The sequence below is a fragment of the Myotis davidii genome, unplaced genomic scaffold, assembly GCF_000327345.1.
Source record: "Myotis davidii unplaced genomic scaffold, ASM32734v1 scaffold629, whole genome shotgun sequence".
NCBI classification, from domain to species: Eukaryota; Metazoa; Chordata; class Mammalia; order Chiroptera; family Vespertilionidae; genus Myotis; species Myotis davidii.
In genome coordinates this window covers 1151107-1173374 of record NW_006300210.1, presented here as the reverse complement: position 1 = coordinate 1173374, position 22268 = coordinate 1151107, and the positions used below count along the sequence as shown (strand labels likewise).

The 22268-nt window shown below is 42.6% G+C and overlaps 1 protein-coding gene across 1 annotated transcript in view; it reads right to left on the bottom strand.

The window, feature by feature from the left end:
• Positions 1-22268, bottom strand: part of ATP8A1 (ATPase, aminophospholipid transporter (APLT), class I, type 8A, member 1) — a 179198-nt gene that overhangs the window by 89125 nt on the left and 67805 nt on the right. Inside the window, exons 19-22 of the mRNA XM_006776615.2 lie at positions 20346-20395; positions 18088-18157; positions 12810-12894; positions 10277-10416 (exon numbers count right to left, since the gene is read on the bottom strand). Coding sequence (XP_006776678.1) covers positions 10277-10416; positions 12810-12894; positions 18088-18157; positions 20346-20395 — 345 coding nt within the window. The remainder of the gene's footprint in view (positions 1-10276; positions 10417-12809; positions 12895-18087; positions 18158-20345; positions 20396-22268) is intronic.

The window sequence follows — 22268 nt, the reverse complement described above, 5'->3', positions numbered from 1 at the left end:
AAAATCGCATAACAGCCGAGCATACACCCAGCAGCGCTGCTGATGCCTGAACGGTATGTGGAATGAAGTGGGCGGGCATCGGGAGGCCACTATGGCACGGGGCAAGCACTATGGGCAGTCTATCTGAAGTGTACCTGGCGTATAAGACGACCCCCTACTTGGAGGCATATTTTTCAGGGCCAAAAAATCGTCTTATACGCCGGCAAATACGGTATGTTTTTTCCCCAACACATGGATATTTTGTTAAATAACAGAACCTCAAAATGACCTATTTCCATATTAGCAAATATTGTAGCACTTTTTGGTTTTTAAAAAGTTTGTGATATAAGCTAAATGAGAAAAAGTGTAATAATGAAACTCATATCAACTTGGGCTTCAGGCTGCAACATGGACAACGTGGCAGAAGTCTCTTTAAAGACAAATGAAAGAATAATATCAATAAGCAAAGTTTTACCACTGGAATAAAACACTAGTAATATTTGGTAATCTTTTTTCCACCATGAAGTGAGATTGTGACTAGAAATACAACAAAATTATTTCCTTCCTGGAGGAAGTGTACCATACACTGAGGGCTTCACATTTATTAATCCAGTTAATACCTTCGGGAAGCTTGAGTACATTATCTAAGGTCAAACGGAGGCACAGCCGAGCTATGATGGTAAAAACAAAATCCCCAGAACCAATACCCGGCCAAAGGCAGGGCTGGGAAGTGAAACTGAGATTAAATGCAAGTCAGAATTTCATTCAAATCATGCGGCGTTTAGACACGTCCCTGCTCTTCAGTCTTTAGTACTTTCTTGCTACAAATGGGTTTCAGCCTCAGTCCTGAGCCACACCTGCCAGGGGGACCTATTTCCCCGATTCCACCTGCAGGCTCAGAGTCACCTTTTGGGACTGGCTCCATCCAAGCACGCCCGCGCGTCCGCATTCATTCACTCGCAAATGCACACGCAGGTAGCACAGGGCAATATAGTGGAGTTCCTTCCTTCACGGAATTTGTATTTCAGAGGCATCACTAGAGATTCTTTGCATCCTCATCTGCTCCCCTCCCTGTTTCCTGATTGTATCCCCTTGCCTTTTATTGGTACCCGTTTCTCCTAGACCCCGCATGCCTGGCTGTAGTTAAGTACATGCTATTAGACGGGTGGTTTTCTGAATGACCTGAAGGGCTGATTACACAGACATCGGTGGGCCCTGCCCTCAGACTTTCTCAGTTAGTGGGTCTGAGCTGCGGCCTGTAGGTGTGCAATGGTGGCAATGCTGCTGGCTTGAGAACTGAACTCTGAGAACTGCTCTCTAGAGCAAGTGACCATTCTTTTTTTCCCCTTCCTGTCAAGGGACAAATGGTAAATATTTCAGGGTTGGAGGGCCAGGCTTTCTCTTCTGCAACTACTCAAATTCTGTCATTTAGCATGAACACAGCCAGAGATAATTTGTAAACCAATGGGCAGGGCTGTGTTCCAGTAAAACTTCATTTGCAAAGATAGGCAGTGGGTGGGTTTGGCCCTTGTGGGGTCTGCAGACCCCCTGATGCAGAATGCTATGCTAGAGAGGAGCCCATCTCTGCGCTGGGCTCCATCCTGACTGGTTGCTATGGAGATTCCCTTGGGCAGGCCCTCCCCTTCCATCCTGGCCTGAGATCCTCTGGGCTCAGTTCTCTTTCCTCGCCTGGCAATCCTAAACTACAGACAGAGCCTCCTCCCCTGTAACACAGGATTAGCACCAGAGAGAAACCGCTCCCCCTAAAATAATCACATTGCTGTATGTTACATACTCGCTTCAAAGTAAACACAGAATTGTCTGTGCCTACAAAGGATAAACACAGGAAGGAGTATCTCCTTAGTCTGGGCGGCTCGAAAACCCATCCAACACAAGCTGACCCTTGACCTCAGTCCTAAAGGAAGAGTTGAGTCGGCCAAGCAATCAGGAGAGGTGGGGGAGGGAATTCCAAACAAAGAAATCAGACAGAGGTGTGCAAAAGCCTATTATGTTTGACAAGTTGCCATCTAGTCAATATGGAAACAATAAGTGAAAGTGAGGTGTGGTGGCCATGTAAGTAACACTGCTTTAATGGGGCTGCTCTGAGGTGCAACGGGGTCAGTCATGCCAAACTTTTTCTGAGTAATATGTCAGGAAAAGATGAGGGTGGAGAAGCCGGCAGGGAAGGGAAATGGTAGGGTGTGTGTGTTATGCCCAGGATCCCAAGGCAAAGGGCACCTAGGGCAGAATTCTCGAAGGGGAGGGACAGAATCAGCCGTAGGTTTCAGAAAGTTTGCTGGTGGCCCACTGGGGATGGACTAGGAAGACTGGAGGCCACAAGACCATGTCAGAGGCTACTGAGACCTCTTTAGCTTTAAGATATGGTGACCCTGGAACAGGGAAGTGCTGGTGGCTGTGGGATTCGCAGTCAGTTCAGGGCTCCCCTCTGCTCTGCATTCCACGGGGCATCGTTCACCCTTACGCCTTTTCCTCTCAACATCTTTTAGCACAACCATGAAGTCTAATTTAAAAGGAGAGAACCTCATATCGCTTTCCTTTCAGGTTAACCTGGATGGCAGTACATGAGGACTAAGAGCTTTAAAAGTTTGGAATGGCTCATTGGTCATCGGTTAACTGATTCAAGGCCAAGAAGTAGGTTTTAACTTGTTGCTTTTTGAACCATAGAAATTATATTTGAACTCTCACACAGCTAAGGGTTTTCCAAACAAAGCCAGAATTCACACACCCAGCTGAAAAGAATCAGGATTTGAGAGGCGATTGGGTGTAGCCTGCAAAAACAACACATCCATCTTATCTGAGTTGAGAAGACAGCAATACCAAGGGCGGAAAGTCTACCACAAAGCGTTCCTAGGAGGAAATCTATCAGGCCAGCAGGGAAAAGCATGTGATTGGAGTTCTAAGGAAATCTTAAGTACTTTAAACAAGAAGATTCGAGAGACGAGTTGAGAGAAAATTATGAAGAGCATATTTCCAGCTTCATTTGAAAGGACAGGAGTACATCCCATGACACAGAATACACAGAGGCTAGGCTGCTGTACTAAGTGGATGTATCCTGAACTCGTCAATGCCTCCTGTCCTCCAAGGGCCCACCTAGGGAACACACAGCTACACATTTGGTCAGGTTCTGTGTTCCATATCTACTCTGCTTTACATACATTCTTGCTTTCTTCTACACCCAGCTGGCAAAACAGCATGGAGTTCAGACAGAGCTGGGATTTGAATCCCTACTCTGCCAACCACTGGTATGTGTCCTTCAGCAAGTAACTTAACTTACCTAAAAACTTCTCTGTCAGCAAGGGAAGGCCAGTGACACGAATTTAAGAAAGCTGTTTTGAGGATGAAATTAGATCAGTCCTCTCAAAGATTTGTGTGTGTGTGTGTGTGTGTGTAACAGTATGCTAGGAAAAAATGTTGAGTACTTATTTATGACACTGCTATATTTTTGTATAACATATTTGTGCTGTTATTAATTACATACTGCATCAAAAATGCAAAAACAAATTATAAAAAAAGATGACATCACACATAAGCAGAAACAGAAGTTGAAACAGAAGTTACATTTTCTTGCTCACTCCAGTGGATCGTCTTGTGTATCCAATTCTAGAGGCCCCTGAACTAGACAATCAGGGTAAAGAGCCAAGGACTTGGAGCTTAGTAGAGGCTCAAAAAGTTGCAGGTCTTATTAGCAGACAAGCTGGCAGACTGCAAATGTTCGTAAGCAAACAGGGAAACAGGAAACTAATGGAATGCTAAGCCACTACATCACCAGTACATCATGCAGATTTTCATCTAGTACATGGCACTTTTTAGTACAAATGCAAGTGATATTTGCAGCTACTTAGAAGTGGTACTTTTATCTGAAGAAGTATTCCATTCTAATACAGAAGTTACTGTGGACTTGGCAGTCATAAATGTTCAAGAAAGTCCTGTTTTCCATTAAGTTTTAGATTTCTTTAGGAATCCTCTAAACCACGGGCTGCCACGTGTTGCAAAGGGCACTAAACTGTTGTATTTAGTCACGCTGAGCGTAATGGTTGATCTATCTTCTGCCACATCAAGGCAGTCTTGAAAAAAAAAAATCCCAGAAGTGTTGACCATATTTTGGAGAGGAGTAAAGGAAAGAATGTAAAAAAGATCACGACCTCAATGCCCAATCTCAGTGCCCAGAGCGCTAAGCCCCGCCTGAAAGTATATTTTCAGTATACAAGTGTAGGCCTATCTCCCACCATGAGGGTTTTTCTTTTTCCCCTGCTGTGCCCCAGGGCCCAGAATGGAACCTGACATGCATTTGGCCATTTGTTGAATCTTTCTTACTATATGCTTCTCACATTCACATATAGCATAACGTGAGGGACAGGTTTTTTAAATGATCGAGTCTAAATTTCTATAGAATGCATTCTTGAAAATTATTAGCTCCTTTTCAAATACATCTCTTCATTTTGAATGTTTTTTAAAAAGTATATTTGTATTGATTTCAGAGAGAAAGAGGAAGGGACAAGGGAGGGAGAGAGAGATACATCAATCAGTTGCCTTCCATATGTGCCCCAATCAGGGAGTGGACCCACAACCCAAGTATATGCCCTGACCAGGAATAGAACCTGCAACCATTTGGTGCACAGGGTGATGCTCAACCAACTGAGTGAGCCACACCAGCCAGGCTAACATATCCCTAAATTAACCCTTAGTGACAACACATTGATACCAACATCCTTGACGTACAGAAAGCATGAACTACATTAGTAACAGGAATCAGGCTTCCATTAAGCAAGCACCTACTAAATAAATGTAGCTTCTGAATAAATCATTTACCTGAATCATTCATTTATCTGTCTAATATTTATTGAGTGATTAACAGAGGCCAGAGAAGCAGGCATTAACGATACAGAAATGAATACCATAAAGACAGCCCCTCCCTCATGAAGCTTCATTCTAGTGGAGGACACACATTAACCATAAATTAAAAAAATGTGTGTAAAACACAATATTGCTATCTGATTCAAAGGACAGCTAGATGATGCCAAAAATACAGCCTTCTGATTACAGGCAGACCATGGAGACATTGCAGGTGAGGGTGCAGACCACCACGATAAAGTGAATGTTCCAATACAGCGAGCCACATGATTTTGTTGGTTTCCTAGTGCATATAAAAGTTATGTTCACACTGTATTGCAGTCTATTAAGTGTGCAATAAAGCATTATGTCCAAAAAGACAATGTACATACCTTAATGAAAAAGTACTTTATTGTTAAAAATTGCTAATCATCGTCTGAGCCTTCGGTGGAACGTAGTATTTTTGCTGGTGGAGGGACTTGCCTCAGTGTTGAAGGCTGCTGACTGATCAGGGTGGTGGTTCCTGGAGGTTGAGGTGGCTGTGGCCATTTCTTAAAATGAGAAAACGAGGAAGTCTGCTGAATAGATTCAACCTTCCTCTCACTTGAAGACGTAAGGGCCACTCTAGGGTTATTGATTGGCCTAATTTTAATATTGTTGTGTCTCAGGCAAAAGGGAGGCCAAAGGACAGAGAGAGAGAGATGGGGACAGTTGGTCAGGGGAGCAGTCAGAACACAGCAGAAAAGGAAAGAACTTTATCCGAGGAAATACTGCTTCAGTCACTGCCCAATCTAGGCAGGTCTAGTATCTCATTCTCTGCTCTGTCGTGCTCAAGACAAATAATTTGCTTAATCACTTGAGAAGTGATTAATTTGTAATTTATGCAATGCTAAAGATATAATCGAATTTGTCTATTGAAGCAAATAAATATAACAAAATTTTCAAAGACTATATTTACCACGAAGGCATACCTTCGCATTTCAACCAATGGTTTAATTATGGTATCTTCCCTGATAAGGAAGATCACTGTCCTCTGTACCATTAATTTTCAAAGGAACCCAGCAGTACAAGTATGAGGGGGGAAAATCTACATGTCTTAGAAATATGTTGGAATAAAGGTAAAACGGCAGATCAAAGAAGGTGAGAAATTACAGAGAAGCCACTGGTATTGAAGCAAAAAGCTTCATAATTACTCGGTTACTTATTTGATATTATTCTTGACCCCAAACAAGTAAATAATGCTTAATTTAATTTCAAAAAAAAAATCTGAGTTTTAAAAATATGGACCAACACGATAGCGGTTTCATAATCTAAAGTTACAAGTCCAAATACATTAATTATCTTTCAAAAGAATAAGGTTAAAGAAGGAAAACAGCTCAAGTGTGCTGTGGGGAAGCATGAGACAACTGTAAATTCTCTCAAGCTGTGACTGAGAGAGACAAAGAGGTGTTACCGTCCACACACCCAGGGGGATGCGACAATTCTTCTAAAATGGGGCCAGGACGCCTCAAGTACCTGATGCGACACTAATAACCTGTTTTGCATTTTAACGATATTCTTGTTCTTGAATAATTTTGCCTTCCTAGTAATACAGGTCACCTCTTGGCCTGTATTTAGTAACAGAAACAAGATGGTTCGGTACCATCTTGAAATAATGTACAGCATGAGGATTCTTTTTTAAATTCGGAAAAGTCTACCATCGAAATGTGCCCAGATTGTCCCACCTTGTAGCAGAGATGAAGTTTTATAGATGAATGTAAAATCCTACGTCTTCTCATCTCACAGTGACCGTCAATAGGGATAACAATATCTGAGGACCCCCACCCCCCTCAAGTCCTCTTTCCTCAGTGCATTCTAGTGCTTGCAAGTGACAAAGCACTGAACCAAGGGGCAAATGTCAGTATCTTCTCGGATGTTTTTGGCCTATTTGCATTTTTCCCAGCTATGCTAAAAGTTATAGATCCCAAGGCTGTGATTTTAAAAACTGAATTACTTGTTTGAACAAACATCGAAGGGATAAGACAGACAGCAGGGTTTAAAAATGCAACCTTAGTCACATTACAAACTTTTCACTTCTTTTGTTACATGTGAAAAATATTCCTGTTTTCAGGAAAAGCTCTACAAATCTTTCAAATTTTGAATGTCTTTATGATGACATTCCATGAACAAGTCAATGGCACTCTGCATTATTCATTCAAATAGGCTCAGAAACACCCCGTATTTCTGACTTTTGCTGAAAGGTGAGGGAAGATGGCCATAGTCATTTTGAGAAGCACATGTTCTACACACTTCCCACACGGACGGGATAGTATTAGGGTTGTAAGCTCTGCTCAGTGGAGCCCCAGGGTTGTGCTCATGACCATGATGAGGGGAAGGTGGAGGCGGAAGGGAGAAAAGGTGGGCTTCTCTGAGCCTCTCCGCTCGTTAAGCAGAGCAGCCTTACTTTTAGCTGTTACATACTAGGTGTACTGGTTAATAATGGGGGATTTTGTAATCAAAGAAAACACGGTAATTTCAAGAGAAACATCAAAAGTGCTTTATTCAAAGTAATGTCCATCACTAGCTACACATTTCCCCATCTTTCAGGTAATCTGTGGATACCGTCCCAACAGAACTTTTCTTGTTTTGAGGAAAACATTCAGAGACCCAGTTTTCCACTTCTTCGTAGGTGATTATTTGTTGTCGGTAGCAATCAGTATTAACGGTTTCACCTGGTTTTAGAAGCGCATAATACACCACACCTTCCTGATCCCACTAAACGCAGAGCATTATCTTCTTTCCAAAGCGATTTGGCCTTGCAGTCCATGTTGATGGTTGACCTGGATAAACCCATGATTTTGTGCATTTGGGATTCTCAAAATAAATCCACTTTTCATCGCCAGTAAAAATTCGATGCAAAAAAGACTTTATTTTGTGCCGTTGAAGCCACATTTTACTGATGACTTTTCGGTTTTCCATTTGTCTTTCGTTCGGTTGATGTGGCACCATTTCCCTATCCATTGCTTGTAAACGATCAGACACCCTTAGGAAGCTGCTCAGAGGGCCATGCTGCGTATTGCTGATTTGCTTGTGCATCCCTGGTAACTGACATCTATTAACCACCTGATCTGAATAAGTGGATGAAACGATGGTTTCAGGGGTAGGGATGAACTAGGAAACCAGTCCTAATTTGAAACAAGCTGGCTGAACCAGGCAACCTTAAGCTTTCTGGGTCTTAGATTTTTCTGTAAAACTTAGAGACCAGAGCTTATCACGAACTAAAGAGGAATTAGCTATAAATTACCTTTCCCATTTATTTTAGGTAAGAGGCGGTGGTCAGGGAGGCTTCTGTATTTGTAAACTAAAAATACACACACGGTATGGATTTCCCCAGGCAACTTAAATTTCAATGTGACTCACCATCGCCATCTGCTGGTAAAAGGTGAAACATCTATTTCATTTAAAGATGGAAATCACAAGGCTTCTAAAAACACACACGTACACTCACAAACACACACACACCACACCACCATGACCACTGTTTAACCTATAAAATATAATCTAGAAATTATAGGACATCCAGATTAAAGATTCAATTCCAGAATTTTCTACAGTATTTGCACATAGAAACACCATTTATTTATTTATTTATTTATTTATTTATTTTTTAAAAATATATTTTATTGACTTTCTACAGAGAGGAAGGGAGATAGTTAGAAACATCGATGAGAGAGAAACATCGACCAGCCGCCTCCTGCACATCTCCCACTGGGGATGTGCCCGCAACCCAGGCACATGCCCTTGACCGGAATCGAACCCGGGACCCCTCAGCCCGCAGGCCAACGCTCTATCCACCGAGCCAAACCGGTTTCGGCAGAAACACCATTTAATATCTAAAATCCATCTTCAAATATTTTCTTGTCACTTATTGTTTGTTAATGCTATCTCATTAGCATGTGGGAAAAGGCTGGCTACATTATGTTCAGGCTGTGTAGAAAAGGAGACAGGAGAATTTCCAAACAGGGTAAAGCTTTATTTCTTTACTTGTTGAAAAGTAAGAAAAGCAAAAGATTACAAATCAATACCATTAGTGCTTTAAGACATGTGGCTTTGGTTGACGAGATTGAAAGAGATTATGGTCATGGCCTCACCAATAAAATATTATTTTATTTCACCACATAATACCCCAAGGCATAATCATATATGAGCGTCTTAAGAAAAAAAAGAGAGAGAAATTCAATAAGTTGATTGGTAACAAGCCTCCTGCTATGTATTTGTTTCTCCCTTGTTCAAATTCAAGGGAGAAACAAATAAAGTGATCGTTATCCACCGAGGAAACAGGAGGATGAGATCTAGAGTCACAGACAGCAACTGTTTCCAACAGAGAAACCGCCTGCAGTTGGAGCATGACCGTTCCCAGAGGGGAGGGCACGCGGGGAGTGGGACGGGGAAATGCTGGCTTTTACTCACCTGAAAGCGAGATCCAATAAGCTGTAACCAACAGGAAACTTGCTTCTACGCAGTACACACGAGTACAGTTGAAGGAATAATGTACTCAGGAAGTTAGGAAGTTACTTAATGTAAAGTTAAAGGCTAGAATGAAGATGCTTGTGTGACTAAGAGCATGAACTCTGGAGCCAGAGTGAGAATTCTGTCCTCTTATGCGCTGTGTAATCTCAGCCTAATTACTTAACCTCTCTGTTGCCTTGATTCCTTCATCTGTAAAGTTGGGATAATTAATGGTACCTACCTCAAAGTGGTATAGTGAAGATTAAATAAGTAAATAGATTCAAGTGCTACAAATAGCACCCGGGACATAGTAAGTACTATGTAAAAATGTTTGTTGATATTAATTAAGGAAGCAAGATTTCTTGCTATTTAAACAGCATCAATTATAGTGTATCCATCACTTTTGGGCTGAATAGCCTTGGTTGGCTGGATAGAAAAATGAGGTATTTTTAGTTGTGACAGAAATGATGGATGCATAAAAATGAACAGTGGCTGACACATTCTTTATTATTAGCTACTAATAATTTATTATTATTACTATCTGCTATTCTGAATTACATATTATACATGCTCATTAACTACATGTACACATGCTGTATATGTCACTTGCATGCATATGTGCACGTCCGTGTGCGTGGAGTGTGGCATACGTACCTTGGGTGATGCAGAAGCAATGGAATACATACTCGGCAAGGCAAGGAGTACTGCTAGACTAAACTACCTTTCAGTTTTAGCTCCACAACTGTGTCATGAGTAAAGATCCATAAAGTCATTCCAGAGACTTTTCAGCAAAAACCTTAACTGGTATTAAAATCTGTCAGTGCTTAGACTAGAGGAGATTCAACAGTAAGTGGGGTGTCAAAGATACTTTGGTTTTTATTTTATTAGCCCCCCGAGTGAAGACGGAAGTTTCCTGGAAACCACACGTTCTATATGAACAGAACAGCCGTCCACGCACCTTTTCGATTAACTCGTAGCTCTCCTCGAGCTTGAGCGGCCGGTTCTGCACAGCGGTGGACGCACGCTCGTGGACTGCACGCCACTCCTGAAAGTCACTCTCTGAAATCTCAGCCACAGCGAAGCACAAAGTTCTCAACCCTGAAAAAGGGAGCATGCACCTCAACACCAAACAAAATTTTATTCAGGAGTCTGACCTTCCATTTTTATTTAATAACGTCTAATTTAGGAAACATTGATTTAATTGCAACATGTTGGAGTCCAATTCAAGAATGACAAACCTTAGCATAATGTGTATTAATATTTCCCTAGCCTTTAAAATTGGCACCCTGATTTTAATTCCAAGCTCCTTCAATCCATCCTCCATGGCCAGAGTGACTTTCTTAAAACCTAATTTTACCAGGTTATGCCTTTGCTTGAAATCTTTCATTCGTTCCCCAGAAAGAACTCCAAATCCTAAAGTCGGCTCATTCACCCTATAGCAATTGTTTTCAACCCATTCTCTGCCATTCACTTCCTACACACCAGGGTCTCTGCACATGCTGGTCACTTTTTCTGCATCGCACCTTTTCCAGTTCTCTTCCACTTCCACTGTCTGTTTTGCATCTACTTTAAGACTCAATTCTTAAAATCACCTCTTTAAAGCATCCTCCTCTCACCCAGACCTCTGCCTCACCCCAAAGCCTGGTCAGAAATCCCCAAACACTGCTATGGTGTGAATGACAATGTTTCATTATTATTATTATTATTATTATTATTTTATCCTATATTAGCTTAGTGCTCCTGGACAGCAGGGACCTTCTGTATCTATAACTCCAGTTCTGAGTACAGTGGCGAGCTCATCATACTGGCTTCCTAGATGCTTATGAAGTGAGGAAGAGAGACCCCAATGAGGTCCACTGGGAGAGCCACCTTCCTCTCGCTGGGACAGGGATGTATTTATTATTGCTTTTTACCACTATAAATTTGTAGTTATAAAGAATCTTAAAAACAAAACAAAACACAGGAGCAGTGACAAAAAACCATCAGAAATACCCTGTGGAAAACAGTCGAAGCTGATGTTTGAGGGGACCTGTTCCCAGGGCTCAGTGTCTTTCAATTTCTTAACTCACTTGGAGGCTACCTTCAGCCAGAAAAATGTCCCTGGGTTGAAACAAGGAAGAGGCAAAACGCCTGTCAGCCACGACAAATGCAGTTCACCAGGCTCCCGAAAAGACAAGGCCCTCGCTCAGGTTCACTGACCTCTCAGAAGACTGGGTGCTAGTGATCTCAGGTGAAATAAATCATGGCCGGGGAACATGTCAGAAACAAGAAACAAAGAACACAGGACGTCAAGTGCCCGGAGGACTCTGCTGTCTACGGCCCGATCACCGAGAGGAACTGAGATCTCTGGGGCCACATTGGGACATGTTTCTCTCTCTCGGACACTTGGCTGGAGACTTGCTGTGGGGAAGCCGCGGAGTCGAAGTGTGTTCAGACCCGGGTGGAGGTGGAGGCCATGCCCGTTTGAACTGTCTGGGTGCTGGCATGTCTTTAACATCACAGCCAGAGGGGGAAGATGCTCCACGGACTGGGGGCCTGCGCTGCACGCTGGGTATTACCCCTGCCGAGCCCCCGGAGGCCGCGCCTTCAGGGATCTGAACGCTATGGACGTGAGTCTCTCCATGTTCTCGCATTTTTGGAGGAGAATCGGGAGGTTATGTATGTCCTTGCTTTTCAAAGCCAAGTGCTTGGAAACATCCCGATCTTTTCACAGTTTGGATTAAGAGGAAGAAGGATTTGATCCGAGGTCAGGCTTGGTGCCACTGGCACGGGTTCCAGCCCGAGACAACAAGAGTGAACGTTAGATGGGAGGTTAGATGCCGCTCGGGCCACATACTTACGTTAAGTTTAGAGTTAAGACCCTACAGACTTTGTAACACTGAGCCTGACGTCTGTCGACTCTCCCTTCCTTTCATCTACCCTAGATCAGCTCCCCGAGGATATGCACTGTTCGTCCCAGGGATCACACATTTCCGTAGCATGGAGAAGCAGGATTGAGTATGTTTACCACAGATTCTCAGGCCTCACACAGAGGCTGGTGTGCGGCAGGGGCCCAAGAAAACTCTCCAGTGGAAACTGAATTGAGTAACTATTTTAATAGGTTATACAGGTTTATTTATTTCTTCTATTTTTTATTCAGATTAGAATATCCAGTTCTTTGCCTCTCATTTCTTTTCCTTCTGCATTGCTTGAGATACAAAGTCAAGTATTTAAACTATAAATAGTGCCCATTCCCGAAAGTGGACCAATTTATAGGCCCTGTACCTACTACACCAAGGGGGCAAAGTTTCTTAAAATTTTAATAAATACAGGAAAGCAAAATAAAAATAACGGGTGGGAATAGCATATAGTATGATGTAAATAATCAACCTTAATCATTATCTTGCTTCAGGAATCTCTAAGTAAAATAATAACAATGATCCCACACGATATCAGTAGTCTATGACTTTAAAAACACATTTAATCATGCGTTATTACAATAGTACACTCACCTTCTGTAGCAAACTGCTCTAAATGTTTTAGGGTAATTTCTTTGTATTTTGAAGTCTCTGCCAGTCGGTCATAAATGACGGTGTCCTGGAAAACGAACAGAAGGTATAAACTTAAACTAAGTATTCTGAGTTCAATAAAGTTGATGATGGCAATATTATCGGTAGCAAATCCGTATAAAAACAACCAATCACGTTCAGCATTGGTTTTAAAGCATAGAAGATTGCCTCTGAATAACACCATTTCCATAATGACAATAACGAATAAGGTTTTAGCCCAATTTTCATCTTTCTCCTCTGAATAAATGTGTAGTTGCTCCAACATTCAAGATCTCATATTCTATCAACACGTCACCTTCCACATGTTGCAGCCGCCCCCCCCCACCCCCGTCTCTGAAGGTTCTACAGAACACGGCAGTGTTCACAGGTGCACAAGGAAGAATGGTCCAGCCTCAAAAAGTTCAATGCTAAAGAGCCTGCCCTGCTGCAACTTCCCAGGGCCTTTAAAATGCTACTGTGGCCTGACCGGTGTGGCTCAGTGGTTGAGCATCGACCTATGAACCAGGAGGTCAGGACTCGATTCCTGGTCGGGGCACCTGCTGGGTTGCATTGTGGACTCAACCCCCCAGTGGGGGGCATGTGGGAGGCAACCCATCAATGATTCTCTCATCACTGAAGTTTCTGGCTCTCTCTCCTATCCTCTCTGAAATCAATATAAACATATTTTAAAAAATAATAAGATGCTACTGTGTGTGATGCATCTCTAAGGGGACTATGTGGCTGTGCCAAACTCATTCACTCCTAACCTTTCCATGGTAACGGCACCTTTGAGGGGACCATGCTGACAGAGGGATTCTGAGAGACACGGGTCTAAATCCACTGAGAGGGCTGGCGGGCAGAGTAGGGAGAACCGTGGACACACCCAGCGTCGCCACAGAGCTATGTACTTCTGACTGTGTCACTTTAGCTGGAAAACTCCATTTCCTTACCCTGTAAAATTCCTGGATTCTCTTTAAAGCCCCTTTCTGCTTTAACTTCACGGACCACGTATGTTTCTCCAAGTCTTGCCCCTTTGTAAACTGCCTATTGTGCCTTCAGTTACTCTTTGGCCTGGGTTGAACATTTTAAGAATTTTAGTATTTGGCCTTCCTGGTTTTATTAGGCCAGGAAAAAATAAATCATTTACCTGCAATTACTTTCTCAGTGGTATTCCCCACGCCGGGGTCTCTGGTCTCAGGGCTGCGCTGGAAGCAGACTAATGGACGATGATTTAGAGCCCTTGGGAGCAGCAGAACCCAGTGACCTCAGAGCAGATGGAGTATTCCCGGCCTCAATTAGGAATTTCTTTTCATTTTTCAGTGGCAGGATGGGAAGGGGGGGCAAAGCAAAGGAAACGATCATTTCCCCGCATGGCTCCTTTCTGAGAATGAAAGGTATACCGTAGGAACTTTTTTTCCCCCAGAGACTAATGACATTTTCAATGAAATTAAAATAGGTCATTTTATTTATTTTTTTTTTGGGGGGGGAGGGTAAGGGGTATCAATTTATGTTATTTTTTCTTTCTACTTTTTATTTTATTTTTTAATTGTTTTATTGCTTAAAGTATTACAAAGAGTAGTACATATGTCTCCTTTTTTTTTTTTCCTCCCCTTGACCTTCCCCTGGCCTCCCATACCCCCCAGTGTCTTGTGTCCATTGGTTATGCTTATATGCATGCATACCAGTCCTTCGGTTGAGCTCTTACCCACCCCCCCCAACCCTCCCAGGCCATTTTAAAGCTAAGAAAATCTTTTAAATGATTAAAATCATGTAAACAAAAGTGATAATAGGGCTGGGGAGAGGAAATTCTGCAAAGCAGCGAAGCATTCTGGTGGGAGAAACTGATGCTGAGAACAGGAGAATTTCCTGCCTTCTTCAAGGCGTGGAGGAAGCGGGGGACAGAGCGTGACTTTCTGCACGAATCGTATGGCATGTCTTTAAGCGACAATCACAGTTGGCCATCCTTACATGTGAAAAGTAAATACGCATAGATAATGTGTATTTTATGTTTTAGGGCTAATTTATCAGTTGATAATTTTGTGTGGCCCCCAGATGATGTGATAAATATCCAAATGGCCCTTGGCAGTGAAAAGGTTCCCCACCCTGTTCTAGAGGAACTCTTCAGGCGCGATCGTCTACTTCGCTAATTCCACTCCCACCCCTTCGACTCTGTCTAATCTAGAGTTTATTCCATTTACTGACGTTCTTTCTTAAATTTATTTTAGGTTTCTAATTTACCTTACCGGTAGCCCATTCTCCCCTCCCCCAATTTATTTTTTATTATAAATAACTAGGAGCCCAGCAGGCGATTCGAAATCACACAGCCCTGCCCACCCTCCCGTCCGGCCCTGCCTTGCTCTCCCGCCCTTGAAGCAGCTGCAGCTGCTGCTGATCAGGCCCTCCCCAGCGCAGGCACGTGGTGGAGGCCCCTGCAGCCCCGCCCCCCACGCTGCACAGGCAACCTCCTGTCCAGTACTGTGTCCTGGTTAATTAGCATATTTCTCTATTATATATATAGGCTGAAAATAAAAAATTATAATTTTTTTTATCATGTTGAACTCTGGACATCCTTTGCTAGACCGGTCCATACAGATGACTTCAACTGGAGTGAATCCATGCTCCGATCTTGCTTTCTCCCTCTCTGCCTGCACCCCAATCTATTGGGTCTCTAACCCCCAGCAGAGGTTGGCATGAACTTTGCTTAGCCTCATTGCATCACTGGGAAGCTCACCACTGTCTTAAGCTTCAAGGAGTGGAAGTTGGCTCCCACCTGCATTTTACAGAAAGAACTATTTGCCACCTTCGTCCCACAGAAACCAATCTCCAGCCACTCCTTCCTGATTCCAAACCCAGGGCCTAGGACTCCCACCCCACTCGGCTCAAGCTTCATTTCAATGTACTGCTTTGACTTTCTGTTCCTATTGGCTTTGAGCCTGGTTTTGTCTTATTTCCCCTCATACTGTTATCCATCACTGTCATGACATTGGAATTGAGGAAATACATCAAAGTATGAACAGACTATCTAGCTTGACTGGGAAGTATTAGTGATGACTTCTTAATTGGCTTCTATAATAATAAAACCATAATATGCTAATTAGACCAGATGTCCTTCCAGACGACCTTCTGGGTGAAGCTGGGGGCGCCGGAGGGAAGCCCGGGTCCTGGGTACCAGAGGGAAGCCAGTGCTGGCAGCCGGGGGAAGGAAGGCCTACTTTTGCACGAATTTTGTGTATCAGGCCTCTTTAGTTTATTACCAAAGTACTATGTTGCACTTGTCACTGTTGATTATTCACTCTACCCAGGAATCATCTCCTCCAAATTTCAGTCTCCCCACTCCCCCAACCCCATATCCTCTGAGTTTCACCTTTAGTCCTGCTCTCTTTTCATGTGATATTTTCTTCCTATGAGGTCTCACCCATCTTCTGCTTTTAGTTTCCACCTACACTGTTATCTCCTAAATCTGTATTAGCACCCCAGTTTTCCTCCCCCAAGAAATCCAGGTTATCTCTGCCTTATGGGCCAGAGGTTGCCCCCAACACTCTATCTAGGAAGTGGTATCAGTTAGTAAACTCAGCCAAGTAAAAATCTGACAATAATCCTAGACCATCTCTTTCCTCATCACCCACATGTAATCAGTTACTAAATCCTAAATCTCTGTCCTCTCAGTCCTCTCTGCATCTGACTTGATTCAGATCCTTATCAACTCTTGCCTGGACTACCATCTAATAGCCTCAATTGGTAACTCCACATACATCTCTTTCTTGTTTTAACTCATATTCCTAAATGGCATTAGAACAATCTAGAAACAAACATAAAAGTTCTTGGGCATCAAAAAACCTATGAGCTAACTCACCTTTCCAGCCTTACATGCTGCTGTTCTCTGCCAAACTACACGTAGTTCTAAATGTACCTTGCTGTTTTATATGCTTATGCCTTTTTAATATTTAACCACATTTCATAGCCAATTTGAAAATGGGGAAAAACAATGCAATGAGCAAGTTAATGTTTGCCAACGATGTCTATGATTATTCAAAAAGGAAATCCAGTGTTTTTGTTTTGTATTCAATGCTTTAATTCCCCAAACAAAATTTCTAGGTAGATTACTCAAAACTAAGCAGGACAAAATGTGAGTTGGATACACTAAATTGGACACTTTTACATCCTCCATTCAGAGTGAGAGGTCTTAAAGGCTCCCTTTATCCCCTTATCATTGAATGTTACCATGGAGATGCAGACCATCTTTACAATATACCTTAATATTGTATTCTCATCTTCTCTTTATATATATTTCTCTGACTAGTCTTAAGCTCCTGACAAGTCTTGGGGCTTATCTTCCTATATCCAAATCCATTTCAAAGTCTAGTAGATAAAATGTACACAACAAATAAATGTTAATTGTTTGGATCAACAACCAAAGGAATTCTAAGACTAAACTCATGAGACACCACGAAGTAGTTCTACCAAATGCTTTAAAACCAAGGCATTGGAAAACGTTCTCAACAGGAATGGTTTTAAGTAAGATGCTTGGGCTTCGTAATAGGGCCAATTTCCAAGTCCCATGGAATTTTAAAGTGAGGTTTTTTATTTTATTCAAAATTGCAAAGTTCCAAGTTGGTACGTTACCTGACTAGTCCAAGTAGACTAAGGTATCTGAAAAGGATAATTCAGAAGGAAAATACCAATTTTAAGAACAACAAAAAAGGCTCTGGTCAGAATGACCTATTGCTGTTTCTGGCAATCTAACCTGCCAACATACCAAAGCCAACCAATAGTTAAAAATTCTGTTATAATTTAAAACAATGCAAGCCAAATAGCGATCACCAAGTGAAGAAATTATAGCAGTAATTCTGATCCAGTCCCCATCCCCCCCATTTCAGTGGTCTTTAAAAATTAAAATTCAAATTGGTGTGGATCACTACCTTTCTAATACAATTTAAGAATATTTTCTGTATTTAAGTGTCTCTTACCTTCTTTATGTAATATAAACCTTAAATGTTATGTATCAAAAATCAAATTATATGAATAACCTAGGCCACACTTTTTTAAAGCACCAAACTGACCCAGAAGGAATTCCACATTGCACCAGAAGAGACCAAACACTATTACTATAAAACACCAACGAAAGTGGATGTCAGCAACTTCATGCTACACATCTGTGTTACATTTCCACAGCAGAATGCTTAACATAGACATTATAAGCCATCATCAATCAAACCTGCAAAAGACAAAAATAAAAACTTACAGCTCCTTTGCAGTAGAGTCGTAACTTCCCGGATGGGGTGCGAACGATCACCGACATTCTTTTCCTGGTGCTGGAAGAAAAGGTTTTCCATAACGTGTCATCAGCCTGAGAACACGCGTCGCTATGTCTGTCATGCCTCATATACTTTAATGGTCACACCGAAAAAATAAATTTGACCAAATTGTGACCACGTATACAAACCATCCCCTGGGTGTGCAGCTGGGTACCTCGGAAAGTTCCTGTAGGTTTTCCAAGGCCGTAGGGTACCATCCGCTGCCCCGGAGGGATAATTTACAAAACAGCTCCCTAGACACTTGCTGGAGTTAGTACCCACCAGGGTAGAGGAGAGCTCTGGTTCAATGTGTTCAGATTAAAGAACAACAACTACATTTAAGCTGGTATGTTTTAGGATGAACTGTTATGTCACTAAAACAGAAATGACAGTCTCTCCTCACCACTGCACGGAATGGCTCAACCCAACACCTGCTTTTCAACCTTCCTCTGAGCTGACTTCGCAGGTGACCAGGATCGTCCTGGAATCATCCTCTTCTGCTGGCTCCGTGCCATTATCCTCTGCTTCTCTAACCACAAAGCCGTCTCATGGTCAATTCCCCCCTTTTTCTAATCAACCCTTAAATTTGGACTTACTCACGGCTCAATCCTCGGCCTTTCTTGTTTCCCTCATTCTCTATTTATCCAACACCTGCTTTTCAACCTTCCTCTGAGCTGACTTCGCAGCAGTTTCTCACACAGGTGACCAGGATCGTCCGGAATCATCCTCTTCCGCTGGCTCCGTGCCATTATCCTCTGCTTCTCTAACCACAAAGCCGTCTCATGGTCAATTCCCCCCTTTTTCTAATCAACCCTTAAATTTGGAGTTACTCACGGCTCAGTCCTCAGCCTTTCTTGTTTCCCTCATTCTCTATTTTATATCCAGCCGATCCAACTCATCTCCATGGCTTTGGGCACCACTGACAGGCCCACGAATACAGTTTCTATTTCGCCCACTGGCTTCTCTTTCATGCTCCGGGCCATTATACCCAGCTGCCTGCCTCGGACACCTCCATTTGTGTATCTCACGGGCATGTACAATTCAAACATGTCACCTGCCACATCTATTCCTATTGCTGTACCTGCCACCTGTGTAAACAGTACCTCCGTCTACCCAGCTATTCATGCCTGAGACTCTAATTCCTCCCTCCCTTCCCCTTCCACATCCAATCCATCCCAAAGTCCCCCTGACACGCCTCAAGGTACCTGGGTTCTATCAATTTCACTTTATTTTCACTACTATCAGCCTAATTTAAAACACCAATGTTTCTCAAGGAGCCTGTTTTAATACCACCTTATTCACCTTTTTCCCTTTCACCCTTACACCTACCCCCATCACCCTTAAGCATCCTGCAAAAGCCTAACCTCCCAACCTTGCTTTCTTTTTCTTCATGGCACTAACCACTTAGCATAGGGCTTATAAGTGTATGCTAATAGACAAACATATCCACATGCTAATAGATAGACTGTTTATAAATATTTTATAGATATAATAGAAGGGAGCGTAGGAAAAACAGCCACTTTGCCCTGTGAATGGCGGTGAAACCTTTAAAGGCCCTTCTGTCTGTAGCTGAAGACTATTTGCCCCAAAAATGTAGGTCAGCCGGGAAACGAAATAGGCATGTGGGAATAAAAAGCCTACAACCCAGATATATCACTGATGATAACAGAAGGCCTTCGTTATTTGACGTTAAGAAATGAAGTGAGTAGAATAATCTCATTGCTTTCTGCTCTTTCCCACTAGATAGTGACTGGTTTGATACCTAACAGAGACATGGATATGTTTTCCGGAATCCCAGCGATGGTTAGGTTTAATGAGCACATAATTAGAGTGGTGGGATCTTAACTCTGATTCATCTTCACTCCACATCAATCTTGGTCCCTCTAAGTACAACACTGTTTCCAGATCATTAGCCGCAAGACTCCTGGCCCTATACCCCACGGCTGTGATGCAGACAGTCATGCTGAAAAATAGTTTTACACTATCTTCAGGCATCCTATCTTGCAACATTCTGAAGGAAGCTGTTTCTGATTTATTTCCAGCTATGAAAATTAAACACTGTACCAAAGATTTTAATGTAATATTTTGTCTAAATAAGTTCAGTTAAAGAAAATAAAGCATACTTTCTTACTTATTTAAAAAGGGAAAAATAACAATAGATAGACATTTATCTTATGCACACAAATCATAGAGCAGATGTTTTTACCTGGTGAACTCCAGGACATTGAGCAATTCATATCTTTCTTCTTGCCCCAGCTATAAAGACAAGGAATTTATGATTACATAAAGTTGGAAGTTTCTTTGCCTTCTTGGAAATAAACCTTAGTCATGAAATTTTAATGTAAAACATGTCAACACCAACAAATCGTCCCTTTTGAAATATATCATCTTTTATTGAACTTACTGACTTCAGGTTAAGATAGAAGACTGAATATTGCCACTTTTTACTTATTGACAGATTTTAAGAGAGAGAGAGAGAGAGAGAGAGAGAGAGAGAGACATTAAGTTGTTGTCCCACTTATTTATGTATTCATTGGTTGGTTCTTGTATGTGCCCTGACCATGGATTGAACCTGCAACCTTGACATATTGGGACGATACTCTACCAGCGGTTCTCAACCTGTGGGTCGCGACCATCGGAAAACACATATAGCATATCAGATGTTTACATTAAAATTCATAACAGTAGCAAAATTACAGTTATGAAGTAGCAACGAAAATAATTTTGTGGTTGGGGGTCACCACAACATGAGGAACTGTATTAAAGGGTCGCGGCATTAGGAAGGTTGAGAACCACTGCGTCTAGCCTGAACATTCACACTTAATTTCCATCCTTCCCAAAGCCCCACTAAAAGGACAGTAAACACTTAAAGAGAAAGACACTTCTAATGGCAGGAAAAAAAACCAAAAAACACAATAGCAAAAATTTGAAAAGAGCTCAATGAGTGGTATCTTACTTAGCAGAAACAGGAAGGTCAATGCCACAGTAGCCACGGAAAAGCTGGGAACCAACCTGATTTGTACCATCATCCTTCAAAGTCTATGAAAATGAAATGCCAGACAGCTCTCGGACTATGAGGTAAAAGGAGGGGCCTAAAATAGGGAGGACTAGGTAGGAGCTACTTGAAAAGAAGCCCAAACACTGGCCCTTCCTGCACTGGCAGGAGACTGGGGTGAAAGAGGACCTTTCGTCTAGAAGTGGACGGGCACAGCTGAAGATATGGCATTGCCATCCTGATGCTGGATGCTGGGCCTTAATGCCCCGACCCAGTCAGCTCCCTACACTGGGCAGACAGATCTTTCCAGGCAGAAATTGGAAGGTGACTCACTGGAGAATCCAACAAACCAAGAGACGTCCTAGAGGTACAGCTGTCACAATTCCCCAAACTAACCCTCCGAGACCACCGTACCAGGAGGCTCATTGTTGACAAATACTCTTATGCTCAGAACTGCCACATCAGCTTTCACGTTCCTCATTCTTAACCATGAGGATCCCAAAGATTCATAGATGTCTACAGAAAGCTGTTAACACGGAACAAAGATGCCCAAAACACATAGGCAAAGGCAATTTGGAGGAAAGAGAGTTCAAACACAACACTGGATGTCGGCCCATGGAGAGCCAGGTTCTGGGTTTCCTGATGGGCATAGGTTGAGGGGGATGGGGAGATGTGAGCAGGTCCTGATGCCTGGTCACTTGGCTTCAATACCAGATGGAAGTGGCTTGACATATGCTTCATAGGTGGCACTTTCTGTTCTGTCATCGGAATTATACTGCAGTGGCTTCCTGATGGCATGAAACTTGTTGCAGTCCTTCATACTCCTGAAAATATTGCTGCCTTAGGCAGTATATGCTGCTGCTGAGATACTGATTTGGAGATTCATGTCTACTTGTGAGAAATTTATGTGTTTAATATTTTTTACTAGAGACCCAGTGCATGAAATTTGTGCTTGGGTAGGGTCCCTAGGCCTGGCCAGCAATCAGGGCCAATCAGGTTCCCCGTCCCAGCCTGGGGCCTGCCAGCTGGGGGAAGGGGCCAACCGCCACTGCGGCAAGTGGGCGGTGAGCTGACTGGGGCCTGTTGGCCGCAGGGAGGGAGCGGAAGGTTGGCCGGCAGGCTCCACTGATGATT